At 37.5% G+C, this 14,624-nt stretch overlaps 3 protein-coding genes across 3 annotated transcripts in view; 2 read left to right on the top strand and 1 right to left on the bottom strand.

Annotated features, from left to right (window-relative positions):
- LOC104780734 (signal recognition particle 9 kDa protein-like) lies at positions 9,150 to 10,711 on the bottom strand. Its single transcript, XM_010505255.1, has 4 exons — positions 10,508 to 10,711; positions 10,272 to 10,340; positions 9,607 to 9,700; positions 9,150 to 9,382 (listed from the first exon to the last, which is right to left on the bottom strand). The coding sequence occupies exons 1-4, from the start codon at positions 10,577 to 10,579 to the stop codon at positions 9,306 to 9,308; spliced, it is 312 nt and encodes a 103-aa protein (XP_010503557.1). The 5' UTR covers positions 10,580 to 10,711; the 3' UTR covers positions 9,150 to 9,305.
- LOC104780733 lies at positions 10,841 to 13,219 on the top strand. Its single transcript, XM_010505254.2, has 4 exons — positions 10,841 to 11,595; positions 12,069 to 12,509; positions 12,663 to 12,743; positions 12,930 to 13,219. The coding sequence occupies exons 1-4, from the start codon at positions 10,917 to 10,919 to the stop codon at positions 13,019 to 13,021; spliced, it is 1,293 nt and encodes a 430-aa protein (XP_010503556.1). The 5' UTR covers positions 10,841 to 10,916; the 3' UTR covers positions 13,022 to 13,219.
- LOC104783935 (UPF0496 protein At3g49070-like) overlaps positions 13,653 to 14,624 on the top strand; it is a 2,000-nt gene continuing 1,028 nt past the window's right edge. The window contains exons 1-2 of the mRNA XM_010509030.1: positions 13,653 to 13,869; positions 13,949 to 14,620. Of these exons, the coding sequence (XP_010507332.1) occupies positions 13,821 to 13,869; positions 13,949 to 14,620 (721 nt within the window). The 5' untranslated portion in view covers positions 13,653 to 13,820. The remainder of the gene's footprint in view (positions 13,870 to 13,948; positions 14,621 to 14,624) is intronic.

Genomic DNA, 14,624 nt, shown 5'->3' with positions numbered 1-14,624 from the left:
AAGTTGGAATTATCCAACATTCTCCCCCTTAATTCCAACCTGAACTCCGGGAAGCTTGATCTCCACAACTCCGAGCAAACTCCTCATTTCCTTGAATTTGACTTGTCCTAAAGGCTTCATAAGTATATCGGCCTTCTGCTCCTCTCCTGGCACATGATCAACTTCAATTTGATCATTCTCTACACACTCTCGAATGAAGTGGTACTTGGCAAGCATATGCTTCGTTCTCCCATGAAAGACTGGGTTCTTGGTTAGAGCTATGGCTACTTTGTTATCAACTCTAAGCAGGATCTTCTCTCCTTGCAAGCTTAGTATCTCACTCAACAGTTCTTTAAGCCATATAGCTTGTTTGTCAGCTTCCGTAGCGGCCATGAACTCTGCTGCGCACGATGACAATGCCACAGTCGGTTGTTTCTGTGTTGTCCACGTAATAGGTGATGAGCCGTAGTAGAAAACATGTCTTGTGGTGCTCCTTCCATCGTCGATGTCAATGTTGTGACTGCTGTCACTGTATCCGGTGATCCTTCTTGATCCATCCTTCTTGAAAAACAAACCGTAACTTGTAGTTCCCTTTAGATACCTTAGAACATGTTTGATAGCTTGCCCGTGAGACACGCTTGGACTCTGCATATAGCGGCTAAGCACTCCAACTGCAAAATACAGATCTGGTCTTGTATGAAGGAGATATCTCAAGCAACCTATAGTTCTTCTATATCTTGTAGCATCAATCTCTTTTTCTTTCTCTGCTTTCGACAAACTCAGTCCAGGCTCCATCGGTTCATGAGTTGAGTTGCAGGAACCCATCCCTGCATCAACGAGGACTCCTTGAGCATATCCCTCTTGTTTAATTCTTATTCCATCCGTTCCTTGAAAAACTTCTATGCCAAGATAATATGTTAATTTTCCCAGATCAGACATCTCAAACCTCCTTGGCATGTCTTCTTTAAACTGTTTAATGATCTTGATTGAAGTCCTTGTTACAAACAGATCATCAACGTAGATGGCTACAACCAGAAACTCATTCTCCTCCTTCTTACGGTACACTGTAGGTTCCTTCACACACTTCTTGAAGTTCATTTCCTTAAGAACTTGATCAAGTTTCAAATTCCAAGCTCTAGGAGCTTGACGCAATCCGTACAAGGCTTTATGCAACTTATACACTCGATCCTCTTCTCCTTTCTTCTCAACCCCCTCAGGTTGTGTAACCTAGACTAACTCTTTTAACTCGCCATTGAGAAAAGCTGTCTTGACATCTAAGTGGTGAATCTCCCATCCTTTTGTTGCCGCAAGTGCTATTAGAAGCCGTATAGTCTCGATTCTTGCTACTGGAGCAAATACCTCATCGAAATCTATACCTTGTTGCTGAACATATCCCTTTGCAACTAATCTCAACTTATGCTTATTCACCGAACCGTCTGCCTTCTTCTTGAGTTTGTAGATCCACCTAACTCCTATAGGTTTGACACCAACTGGTTTATCTACAAGCTCCCAAGTATTCTTCCTTGTAATAGAGTCTAATTATGCCTTCATAGCATCAATCCACTCTTTGCTTTTTCCAGCTTCAAAGTAGTTCTCTGGTTCTCCATCCAAAGTTAGAAACAGCCTGCAACTCTCTGCTTCTGCAAATAAAACATAGTCATTGAGATAACGTGGTTTTGTTATCACACGACCAGACCTGGTTACCAACGGTTGATATCTGACTTGTTGATCCACGGCTTGATTCTCAACAATCCCATCGTTCTCATCATCTTCTTCGTTTTCTTCCTCTTCTTGGTTGTCATGATTTACGTCTTCTTGGTCTGCTTCTTGTTGGTCATTATTTTGATCATTGCCATGTTCACCACCATCTTCTATAATACCTTCTTGAAATAGCTTAAACATACCCGGTTCACCATCAGACTTTTTTCCCGTAGATGACCAATCCCAAGTCTTACTCTCATCGAAAATCACGTCTCTGCTGACAACTACCTTTTCAGCAATCGGGTCGTAGAGTCTATAAGCCTTGGAACCTGGTTCTGTTCCAAGGTTAATCACCTTCCTTGATCTATCATCTAACTTTTTCAGGTGTGGTCCATTGACCTTTGCGTATGCGACACAACCAAACACTCTCAATTTCTATGTTCGGTTTCTTGGACAGGAAACACTCATATGGAGTCTGACCATTCAGTGCTTTTGTGGGCACTCGATTGATGAGGTAAGTCGAATGGCGTACAGCCTCTCCCCATATATCGTTTGGAATCGACATTGCCTTCATCAAACTTCTCGTCATCTCCATCAAGGTGCGGTTTCTCCTCTCTGCCACACTGTTCTGTTGTGTTGTATATGGCGGTGTTAGATGTCTGGTTATACCGTTTTCTTCACAGAACCGATTGAACTCACCTGAGGTAAATTCTCCTCCTCTATCGGTTCTGAAGGTTTTGATGGCTAAACCACTCTGTTATTCAACAATCTCTTTGAATCGTTTAAAACGATTAAAAGCTTCACTTTTTTCCCTTAGTAACATTGTCCACATGTACCTAGAGAAATCGTCAATCAAAACGAAAACATAGCGGTTGTTGGCCAGTGTTTGTGGTGAAATCGGACCACACAAGTCTCCGTGAACTAGCTCCAAAGTTTGTGATGCACGAAAACTAGTTTTAACCGGAAAAGAGACTCTTGTTTGCTTTCCAGCTAAACACACCTCACACACACCCTGCTCGTGTACTATGTGTGGCATTCCTTCTACCATATCCTTTTGCACCATATTCTTCATGACATTAAAGCTTACATGCCCCAGCCGAGCATGCCAATGCCAAGTAGCTCCTCACTATCGAGCTGTAGACACAGTGGAAAACTTATTTCCATTGGAGTCTTGTAAAGACGGTTTGGAGATCTACTAACTCTTACAAGCAGCCTTCCACATGGATCTAGGAGTGTTATAAATTCTCCTTTCATGTTCACTTCACATCCTCCTTATGTTGCTTGTCCAAGGCCCAATATGTTGTGTTTAAGGTCGGGTATGTAATAGATTTCCTTGAGTGCTCTTACTTCTCCAGTCTTGCACACAAAGTTAATGATTCCCTTCCCAACAATATCACCATTAGAACCATCACCAAACCTGAATTTACCTTTAATCCTTTCATCCAAACTGCAGAAAAACTCCTTATTTCCTGACATGTGATTACTAGCTCCATTATCTAAATACCAAACACTTGCATTGCCTTTGTTGGTATCGTAATTCTTCGGGATTACTTTGTCTTCGTTTAGAAACACTACTTCATGCATATACAATGCATCGGCTTCATGTGTCTCATTAAGGTTCGACTCTTGATTCTGGTTATGGTTCTATATCGGCTTGTTGGTGCATGTTGTGGCATAGTGTCCAGGCTTATCACATCTCCAACATATTACCTTGGATAGGTCCTTCTTAGTTTGTTTTTGGCTCTCTTCTGTGGTTTCTCCTCCTTGGTTTTGGCCGTTGAATCAACCTCGACCCCTGCCTCTACCGAAACCACCTCTGCCAAAATTGCCTCTACCGTAGCTTCCTCTACCATAGTTGCCTCTACCTCTGCATCCTCCTCTAAAACCGCCATATCCTCCACGATTATTAGAGGTATTAGTGAACATCAACTTCCCTTGATCTTTGACTGGACTTACTTCTCCAATTCGTTCCTCATAAGCCTTTAATCTTCCCACTATGTCCACAAACGTTGTTGTGTTTAGGTCAAGGACTTGCTCTAGAGAAGCTACCATATGGATAAACTTTGCTCTAGGCAATCCTGTAAGAAACTTCTTCACCAGCTTCGATTCATCAATGGTCTCTCCCAAAGATGCAGACTGTGATGTTATGCCTAAAATTTTTCCTGCAAAATCATCTACCGAGTCTGAATCACCCATCTTCAACCGCTCTAGTTCTGCTAGCAAGGTCTGAAGTCTTGCTTCCTTCACACGTTTCGCTCCTTGGTGACGTGATCGGATAGCGTTCCAAAGAGTCTTCGCTGAATCTTGCTCTCCTACTTGCAAGATAAGCGACTCTAGGACCGATTGAAATAAGAGGGCTGTGGCGATATCGTTCTTCTTTTGATTAGTGGATCCAGGTTCGATTACATCACAAACTTCGCTGACTCGAAGTATGATCTTCATCCTCATTGACCAAACTGTGTAATTTGTTGATGTGAGTAACGGACATTGGATTGATGGCGCTCCAAGATCCTTTGTTCGTAGTGGTGGATTAGGTTCATCGGCCATGCTTGTCTTGTCCCTAATCCACCGGTTTTAGATCAGAAACACAACCTTGCTCTGATACCAAATCTAAGAATAAAACTTGAATAATATAATAACACCTCTCTTATTATTGTTTTAGAAAACTCTCTCAAAACTAAATCTCTCTCTCAAGTCTTATAGAACACCTCTCCATAGACTCTAATATTTATAGGTTTGAACTCTTCCTAAACCTATTAGAATTAACATTAGACATCTTAATGATAATAGGAACTTTTCCTTTTCCTAAACTATCTCTTTTGGCAACTTCCTAAGAGATAACTTCTTCCTCAAGTTGGAATTATCCAACAAGGGAACTCTGTATTTTTTTTTTTTTTTTTTGTAGAAATTATATTTGTGTAAATAATGATTTTGTGTATATTCAGTTTGTTGTGGTCATATAGTTGTTTGTAATTACTGGCCATTTAATTGTGTCTGTTTTGATTTAGTTTGTTTACTTGCGATCCTTTGTATACTCAGTGTGTTTGTATTTTTTTGTGGTTTTTGATTTCAATTTTAAATTGACAATTGAGGGTTTTTAAAAAATTAAAAATTGAAGTGACAATCTATTGTTTGTTACAGGTCGTGTATTGTTGGTTTTATGAAAATTGTATATTATTCTTCCAGCCTTTTTGTTTGGTTGGTTGATAAATTTATCTTTTTGTAATTTGAATAAAATTGGGGGAAAGAAAAGATCTTTAACCCAGTTTACGGTGGCAGCCTGATACGCCCAAATTCGAGGATCACTCAGCCGGATTAGAAATGATAGAAATTTGCCAAGGTGCAAGGTGCAACAAGGGAGATTTGATGGATTGAGGGGCCGTACAGCAGTTGCGGAAGGCTGCTGATATTTCTAACTCCAATCGCTGCTAGATATGACACACTAGTCCAACAAGAAGAGGTTGTTGCTTGGATATTACACACCAAGAAACAAAGAAATGTTCTAGACAAAGAACAAAGAGATAGACTCTTAAAATGAAAAGGAAAATTGATTGATTATTTTCAAATGAGATTACATGTGTTTATAAAGAGATAGAAAACTTGGTCACAAAGCCAAGTATTATTCTTAAAACTAAAACACAATAAAGATAGATAGTTGAATGAAGATTCAACTTTTGAACTTTGCCTTCCCAAGTTGTCCTTCCCAAGGTGAGTTGAACTCCATTTTCGTCACTCCTCTTTGACCACAAAACAAAGTGATTATTTTGGGATTTCTTGGACTTGATTTAGGCTCAAAGTGGGCTGGACTTGGTAGACAACATCCCCAATAGAATTTCCTATGCTCTCCTTGCCCATTATCTCTTGAATTAGCCCAATAAGTGCATCCTTGAACTTCTCTCTCTTTCACTCCTTGTCCTATTTTGCTGATGAGAAACAACATGGGTTGTACCATTTCTTCACTTTTGGCTTAGTAGAAACAACATTTGGTTGCAATACATAATTCTGGAAGCTCTTAAACCAGTTGGACTTAAAACTCTTCAAGTGAACAACTAGATTAACTTCATTTGGCAAATGGAGCGTAACCTTGTTGTTTATTGCCCAAATCTTGTGTTCTTGGGCATGTTGGAAACATAAGCGATCTATTGACATCCTCCAACTGATTGCGTGTCGAAATGGTTGCTGAGTTGGTCTGTGTAATACGATCTTTGGCCCAGACGTGAAACTGGAACTCGGATAGATCCACTTAATTGAAATATCCATATCTTTCACATATGAACTGATCTGAATGTGATTCCAATTCTCCGTATTTTTAGAGTGGATCAAGATTCCAGAACAGTTTGGTTCATAGCTTGAATCCTTTTGACTTGGTCGTAATCCTCCTTTGAATACTCGTAGGTCCAAATCGCGTAGCCATGAGTTCAGCTGAGTTGTAAAATGAATAACTCCTTCATCTGAACTCTGATTGGACTGATTCCACCTCGAGGTATTCTCTAGATGAGGTAAAAATGTATCCCAAATAGTAGTTTGGCTGTAAGAGTTTTGACCTTTGACTTCATTTGAGGTGAGCAAGACTCAAGGGTCGTCTTGGATGCTCTCATGATCATATCACAGCCGCTACGTATGGAGATACTGACCTCTCAACATCCACTAAATTATGTTGTAAAACACCTCTGATGTGGTTTACACGTTAATGACTTGCCTACAGATTAGAGATACATCTATTTTTAATGAATTTAGAGTTGGGGAAATCATATAATAAAACTTTGGGGAAACAGTTTAGGTGAGGCTGGGTTTCTCTGCATTCTCATCTCTTTCGCGTTTTGGAGCACTGAAATAATGGCATATGGTTATGTAGTTCTGTATCCTCCATTTAGTTGCATATCTAGTAGGTGTGTCCCCACAAGGAAAACAATTCATTGGTATATGTACACTAGATTATATAAAGTGAAGTGTGAAAATGTAAATATATCAAGTATAGGGATAATTTGGGTGTCCCCCATGTCAAGGATACTTTTAGGTTGTATTTTATTCCCTTCCTTTGATGATCTTCATTTATCTTGGTCTTGCATTACTTGACATCGTTTCGTATCCTTTTGGTTTGGTCCTCCGTTTAGTTGATTATCTGGTTGGGGTTTCTGTTTCATAATTAGTGAATCTAATTTTGCTATTTTATTAATTTGAGTATAAGTATATTTTTGTTAGAAAGGATACCTTTTTCTCTTTGTGATGCGTCTTGTGGGTGTTGTGGAAAGCAAATGTGTGTGTTTTTCTCTCCCGCATACGCTGTCAGTATCTAAACAAACTAATAAAGTCTCCATTAAAACAAAGAGTAAAGCGAAGAAGTTCATACCAGATGGACCTTGTTGGTGGTTTTTAGCTGGGGCTCTCTCGCTATCTGTCCTCTCTCTTCAGCCTTCGTGAAGCATTTCTTTAAAAAATTGTGCTCATTATAACTGCCAAAGCTGCGGAAGAACTAAGCATTTGAAGTTTTAATGAAGATATATTCTCGTTTTTTTGTAAAAAGAAGAAAAGAAGAGGAAGAGATCAATGACAACGTAGCTTACTTAGTAATTCAGAGATTTCTCGGTTTTTCTTTGAGAAGTCGAAAAAATTATGTGGTCCATTAACCATTTACGACCTATTACCAATTGGCTTAAAGATGAGATAAAACATTAAAAAATAAAATACAAGATTCAGAGGTGTCATATGTAGAGGTGTCAAACGGGCCGGCCCGCGTCCATCTGGACCGTCCGCAGCGGGCAATTTCTATTTTTTGGACCGTAACAGGCCGGCCCGCTAAGCCCGCGGACATAAAAGTTATGTCCAAGCCTGCCCCGTTAAGCCTAGCGGGTTAGCGGGCTGGCACGTGGGCCTAAATAATATAACTATACTAGTATTTTTGCAGCAGTTTTGCTCAAAAATCAGTTTTGGAAAGTTTTTACATTTAATACATTGACTTAAATATTAGTTACCAAAAATTTCAAATTAATTATAAGTAAGATTTTTAAAAAATAAGGAAATATGTCTACCTAATTCAAACATAAATATATGATTCCTTCTTTTTTTTTTGAATTTATATTTAAATTATCTTGAATTATTCTATAATACATTTATTTCCTGCATATGTTGTAATACAAATTTTTAAAAACGGACATATATTACTCAATGGTTCAAAGCCATACTATAAAAGAGACAAAAATGATTCATAATACAAAAAGCTTGATTTATCACACATTCAAACTTTAAAAACTTTTATTTGGTTTATTCCGGTTCTTTATTAAAGATTTTAAAAAAGTTAAATATTATAAATATTTATATTTTATAAAAAGTAGAAATATTTCTATTTTTTAGAAAGTTAAACTTTATAAAATGTTAAAAATATTAATATTATTTAAACGTTTATGAAGTTTCAAATTATAAAGTTTAAATATTATAAATATTTCAACTTTTTAAGAAGTTAGAAAACCTTTAAATATTAAAAATATATTAAAACTTTTATGAAACTTCAAATATGATAAATACTCAACCGTTTTAAGAATTCTAAGTATTATAAATATTTAAACTTTATAAGAAGCGTCAATCTTATAAAATGTAAATGGTTACAATCTTAATAAATAACATATAAACTCAAGCTAATATTTATAATACAAAACAATAAATTTAAAAAATTAAGATGATATAGAGCGAGTTAAAATATTTTGGGACAGAGTTATATAGTGGGACGGATTTGTCGATATTTATATAAATTTAAAATATTATTAATTTGGTGTAACACGGGTAAAACATCATTTCATTATTTTGTTAACACTATTGAGAATATACATATCTAATTAAATTGATTAAATAAATATTATGTAAAAAACAAATTATATTGCGGTAGTACATGGTTTAAACTTTATATTATAAAATTAACAATTATTATATAATTATAACATATTTAACCAACGAATATATTTTATAATTTAAATATTTTAGTTATAAATAATTTGCCCTGCGGTATACCGCGAGTCCTAATCTAGTTAAAAATAAAATAAAAGCTTCCTAGAAGGGTGTAAGTCTACTTTATTATATTAGATACTTATTATTGTAAACAATATTTTTCATCATCAACATTAATGTATTTTTGTTATAAATGATCAATTGACATACTTTCAAACTTTAATAAGCTAAATAACTAGCTTTTATTTATAAGAAATTGTAAACTAGTATCAGATTAAAAATATAGGTTGTTATTTTCTGTAATTTCATTTGTAAAGTATTTTCCTCTAGATTGACAGTCTTTTAATTTCTCTTCATAACAAAGAGTTAGAAATTTTTGTCTGCATATGATTATAAGTCAGTTGAAATTATCTAAAACACCTAGTACCTAATTTACTATGTAGATATATATGTTAACTGAACTTATGAGACACACATAACACGTTATTGCAGTATGAAATCTTGAACAACTATGCTCTAAATTGCACCAAAGCTTGAAGAGAACCACACATATGATATGACTACAAGATTAGCATTTTGGATCAAAGTTGTATTTCCATATAACAAACCTCCAACTTTAAAATATCCAACAAAAATGGATCAAAATCTTGAAAACAAAGAAAAACAAAAAAACAGATTCATCAGAATTATTGCTTCCTTCCTCTTCCTTTCTTCACAGGTTGTGTCTCCATTTGTTCTTTCCCGGTGACTTCAGAAAGATCAACTGCATTATACACCAACAAACCGGATAAGAGTCAGCTAGGAGTCGAACCACATAAGCACCATAAAACAAAGGAGATCTCCTCTCTTTATTTTTTTGGTGTGCAAAGGAGATCTCCTCTCAAGCAAAGCATTTAGAGATGATATGCATAATTCGAGTGTGAAGTTCCATTCTCTCTTTTACGTTTTGGTAGGCGAAAAATGAAGATCACAGAAAAGTAGATTTACCGTCAGGTCCTCTAGCCATCAGGGTGAAGAATATGTTATTCAGTTTCTCCATCTTCTTTGCTTCTTGTGCTTGGTCTGTCTTGAACTTGAGACACTAAGTTTAAGAAAAAAAGTAGAAATTAAAAATATATCATATACTTAACATGAAAAGAATGCAGCCTAACTAACAGGGGGAGAGCTAATTAACCACGTAAGTTGATGCAATGGTTTACTTCAAAATCCGCCTAGCTCTCAACGAATTCAATAGTAGCACACTTTGGCTAACAAACACAAAACATGCTTCAACATCCACTGCTAAAAAACAATTGCTCTAAAAGAGTTTACTAGGTCTGCTTATCTAACACAAACCCATCGCCGCCACGCAATTCAATCAAGACGTAAGTAAACTAAGAATTATAAGCCTATTAGCAATCACATTCACCAAGACAAAGTAAACACAAAATTACAACAAAAGTACACATGAAAAAAAGATAAGTCTAGACATCATCATCATCATCATGGAAACTACATTCTCCAAAACAAGAATCATACAATCAAAAAACGAATCAGATTATCAACTTCAAAAGCAAATATTGAATTCCATAATTGAGGGAAAGTATCTACTATATAAAGATAAAAACTCCAAGAAGCAGTGATCCATAGAGAACAGGACACATTTCAGTTACCTCTTTGTTATCAGTAACCTTGAGTACCAACTTGCCATCACAGTGTCTATACTTCATCACATACCGAGTCTGCACCCCACAAATAAAATCGAATCCAGATATCAAATTCATGTAGATTGCGACCAACACGAGGAGATTCAAAATCAATCAGAGTTTTATCCAAAATTTCCCAGTAAAAAAATCGAGATCCAAATCAACCGTAATGATTAAAGCAAAAACAAAGAAGATTAACCTACAGATTTGGGATCAGCTCGAAAAAGCTGAACAGATCGATCCACGAATTCGTCCCACGTATCGATGTAAACCATCTCGATTCAGCTAAATTGGCGAATTGAGTTTATGCGATTCGATTTTGTATTGAAATCTCCGGGAAAAGAGACTCGACGGAGAAGAAGAAGCAGATAGAGAGAGAGAGAGAGAGAGAGAGAGAGGCAAAGCAAAAAGACGGCTTCTTCTTTATTTTGTGTCAAAATCAAAAATTAAAAGTGATGAATCAACCCGGAATAAACCGAAATAACCGGACCGGTTCGTTAATGTTTAAAGAATTAAGATTTGTAAGTAAAAACCCTAACCGTTCTTCTTGCGAAACTCCCAAATCTGTGAATCTCTCTCTCTCTCTCTCTCAGTGTTCGTGTTTCACACATCATGCTCTCTCGTTTATTTCTTAGACCTTCGAATCTACGTCTCGTAACCCTAGTTTCATCCAAATCAAATTCTCAGATCTTCTCATCGTTTATTCGTCCGCTTTCGACTAACAGTAGCGGCGGCGGCGGCGGAGGAAATGGTGATGGGAATGGGCGTAATCGGAATGATGCTCCGTGGAGTTTTACTGGTGTAAACGACGACAAGTCCGGTCCTTTCTCTTCCGATGATTCTTGGGGTTCTTCTGGAGTTGCAGGATCTGGTGGAGAGGGGAAATGGCCGGAGGAGCCTAAGAGATGGAATATAAAGGAAGAGGATGATAAGGTTGTGTTTGATACTGGTGGAGAAGTGAGTCAAGGGATTGAAACTGGACGCGAGAGGAGGGGTAATGGCTTGGAGGGGAGTAAGCGATGGGATATGAAGGAGGAGGGAGATGATAAAGGCGTGTTTGGTGCTGGAAACGAGGTGGTGAGTGGATTTGGGGCGAGCGGAGATGTGAAGTCTAATGAATGGGAAGGTTCTAAGCCGTGGAATTTGAAGGAGGAGGAGGAAGGTGTTGTGTTTGACACGGGTGGTGAGGTGCCGTTTAATTTTGAAAACAGCTTGGAATTGGCGGAGGAAGAGCGTGTGAAGAAGGAGTTGATTGAGAAAGAGGAGAAGGAGCTTCTTGAGGTTATCAAGGGTGAGGATTCTTGGGGAATTTTTGAGGTTTTTGGATTTAATAATGCAATGCACCACTACTTTGGATATTTGACTAGATTTGGAATTAGGGAACGAGTGAGTAGCTAATAATGATGGCAAATTTGATCACATGACTTGCATTGTTAAGGTTAGATTTGGATGGGAGGGTCATTCAAGTACCAAGGTTATGTAATCTATCTATTGATAGGCATGTTTGCTTTTTGAACGATATGCTTGTTTTTGGAGTAAGCTCAGAGGTTTAAGAGATATGAGCATTTGGGTAGAAAGAGTTGTGTCTAAAGTAGGTAGTTTGATACTTGCTTTCGTTAATGTGTGGTTTCTATTATTAGTTTGCTATGAACAGTAGTCAGTTGAACGAATTGAAAAATTCACCATAGTTTATTTTGTTGCTAGTAAGATACCAAAGGGAGTGTAAGTTTTGCAGTTTTACTGATTTGGAACTTGCTATTGTAGGTCCTGATCGAGCATTTGGAGACCTTATTGCTAAGTCAGGTATAACAGATGAAATGCTAGATAGTTTAATAGCCTTGAAGGATTTCCAAGGAGTCGAAGGATTGCCTCCTCTGACTGAGATTGAAAACTTGCGCCGTGAGAAAAGTTCAAAGAAGTCCTCAAGAGCTGATATAGAACTCCAGATGCAAGAGGACATTGCCAAAGCACGAGTGAGACAGGTTGACGAAACAGGTAGAGCCTATGGAACGGGAAGAAGAAAATGTAGCATTTCCCGTGTTTGGATTCAACCTGGGGAAGGAAAATTTCATGTTAACGAAAAAGAATTTGATGCCTATTTCCCTATGCTTGATCATCGTGCTGCTCTTCTACGCCCACTTGCTGAAACCAAAACCTTGGGTCGTTGGGATATTAAGTGCACTGTTAAAGGTGGTGGTACCACAGGTAAAATCCCCCCATCTCATTTCTACTGTTAGTCACTCAGATCTCGAATCTCTATTTACACTAGCAAGTGTACGCAGAGGATTTGGTCATAAGCTAACAGAGTAGTCTGTTCTAACCGTTGTTACTGTGTGAACTCAAATGTTTGGTTTAAAGGTCAAGTCGGAGCTATTCAATTGGGTATCAGCAGGGCGTTGCAAAACTGGGAACCAGATATGCGAACACCGCTTCGAGCTGGTAAGCAAGATACTATGCACATCTTAGCTTTATGAAAATTGTGTAATCCTCTTGATGATTTTTAGCAGCGATGCAATATATTGTTATCCAAAATGTTTTCATTTGATAGTCAGTCTCTGTGTATTCATGTCTGTTGGATTGAATGGTTTTGATCTCAGAGCTTTTTATATCTTCGATATGTTTCAGCTGGTTTTTTGACAAGAGACTCACGAGTTGTGGAAAGGAAGAAACCTGGAAAAGCCAAGGCAAGAAAGAGCTTCCAATGGGTCAAACGTTAAAATGCGTACGATATCTTCTCTTTTTTTGTCTCTGTCATTTTCATTGGTTCAGCTACTTATACCGGGTTTAGGAGAATCACCGGCAAATAACTTGTTCTTATGGTTCGATCCCTTAGTTATCTTCTTGTACCACCAACACATTCTTGGAAACTGGAGTTTCTTTGGTTTGTGAGTCGGACACATATTTTTGTATGTTTTGTTCCGACAATATGCCCTGCTTCTTCAAAAGGTGCAATGATGTTTTTAAACATAATATGATCAACTCAATATATGATTTATGTTATCAAGTAAATCTTGATTCTTTTGATCAATCCTCATGTTAAGGAATGTCCAATTCTCTTAGACAACGAAGTTAGATAAACTCTCTTATCTCTACTATACCATCCCGATTTAGCAAACATGAGTTATGAGTTTGTATAAAAACTTTCCATAGAAAGGGGCAATGGATATATTTTGACATTTTGATGATAACAAATTAACAACGTGTATTCAATTCACTTGAAGGTTCTATTTTATATTGCGTGCAAGCATCCCACTCATTTGATTTCGTCACTCCTACTACAAGTACTTAACAAAATTAACAATTTTCCCAAAAAAAATCCTTGGCTATCCTTATTCTAGCAATCGAAATAACTATTCTAAGTTTCATTAAAATAACATATCACTTGAAGGACTATATAATAACAACGTACCTTCTGGTCGTTCTCATTATCTTCTCCCAACAACACCTCGAAACCAAAAAGAATTTGCTTCATTCCTCAAAACCAAAAAAGAATTTGCTTCATTCAAGATCTTGAAGATGGGAATAAAAGTTTCATCAAAGATCAAAAGGATTCTTGCATCTATAGGTAAAATACTACTGACATTTTTTTTTTTTAATCATGTACTTTCTTCTAATACATTTTAATTTGTAACTATTTGATATAGCTTCGGCTAGTAGTTCAAGTCCCAAAGAAGAAGATGATGTCGATGTCCGAGAAGAATATGCAAACGCCTTCCGTACAGAATCATACAATCAGTTTTGGACACGAGTCATACATTTAAGCCGTAAAAAATCCACCGTGTCTTCTTCCTCATCATCACCAATCGAATCATCCTCCACAGCAGCTCGTCTCATGTCATATCGCCTCTTCGCACACAATCTCCTAGACCCTGATCCGAATGCCATAACCCGGATACTGGATGTATCCCGGGTTGGACGATCCACCCGAACTCTTCTCTCTAATTACTTCTTGGAGACCGCAAACGCTTTCTTGCTTTGCACGCTACTACTTAAAAACATTCATCGCCTCCGTTCTAAATACGAGTCTTTAAAACCAAAGTTTCAAACAGAGAATCATAGTTCATTGGCTCTTATAGACCAGTTCACCGAGCTATCAAGATGGTTCGACCCGTTTATCTCGTCGGGTTCTCGGATCCAGCTAATCAGATGCGGCTGTCTAGACTTGCTAAAACGGTTAGAGTCCAGCCGAGACAAGACACGAGCTAAGCTCAAACTCATCAACGGACTAACTCATAGCTCAGGGCTCCTCGTTCTGGCTCTAACCACTACATTGATAGTAACCATAGCCTCTCACGCCTTTGCTTTGTTTATAGCCGGTCC

This window comes from Camelina sativa, chromosome 4 (genome assembly GCF_000633955.1).
Source record: "Camelina sativa cultivar DH55 chromosome 4, Cs, whole genome shotgun sequence".
Taxonomy (NCBI): Eukaryota; Viridiplantae; Streptophyta; class Magnoliopsida; order Brassicales; family Brassicaceae; genus Camelina; species Camelina sativa.
The sequence above is the reverse complement of the archived record's forward strand: the minus strand, read 5'-3'. Positions and strand labels throughout refer to the sequence as shown.

What these genes read in the sequence shown, in the direction of transcription:
- LOC104780734 (XM_010505255.1), bottom strand. Translation starts at nt 10,579, where the DNA reads ATGGTTTACATCGATACGTGGGACGAATTCGTGGATCGATCTGTTCAG. An exon ending in AGGTTACTGATAACAAAGAG is followed by an intron (nt 9,701 to 10,271) that starts GTAACTGAAATG and finishes TCTTAAACTTAG; the next exon opens with TGTCTCAAGTTCAAGACAGA. An exon ending in GATGGCTAGAGGACCTGACG is followed by an intron (nt 9,383 to 9,606) that starts GTAAATCTACTT and finishes TGTATAATGCAG; the next exon opens with TTGATCTTTCTGAAGTCACC.
- LOC104780733 (XM_010505254.2), top strand. Translation starts at nt 10,917, where the DNA reads ATGCTCTCTCGTTTATTTCTTAGACCTTCGAATCTACGTCTCGTAACC. An exon ending in GCTTCTTGAGGTTATCAAGG is followed by an intron (nt 11,596 to 12,068) that starts GTGAGGATTCTT and finishes TTGCTATTGTAG; the next exon opens with GTCCTGATCGAGCATTTGGA. An exon ending in TAAAGGTGGTGGTACCACAG is followed by an intron (nt 12,510 to 12,662) that starts GTAAAATCCCCC and finishes TTTGGTTTAAAG; the next exon opens with GTCAAGTCGGAGCTATTCAA.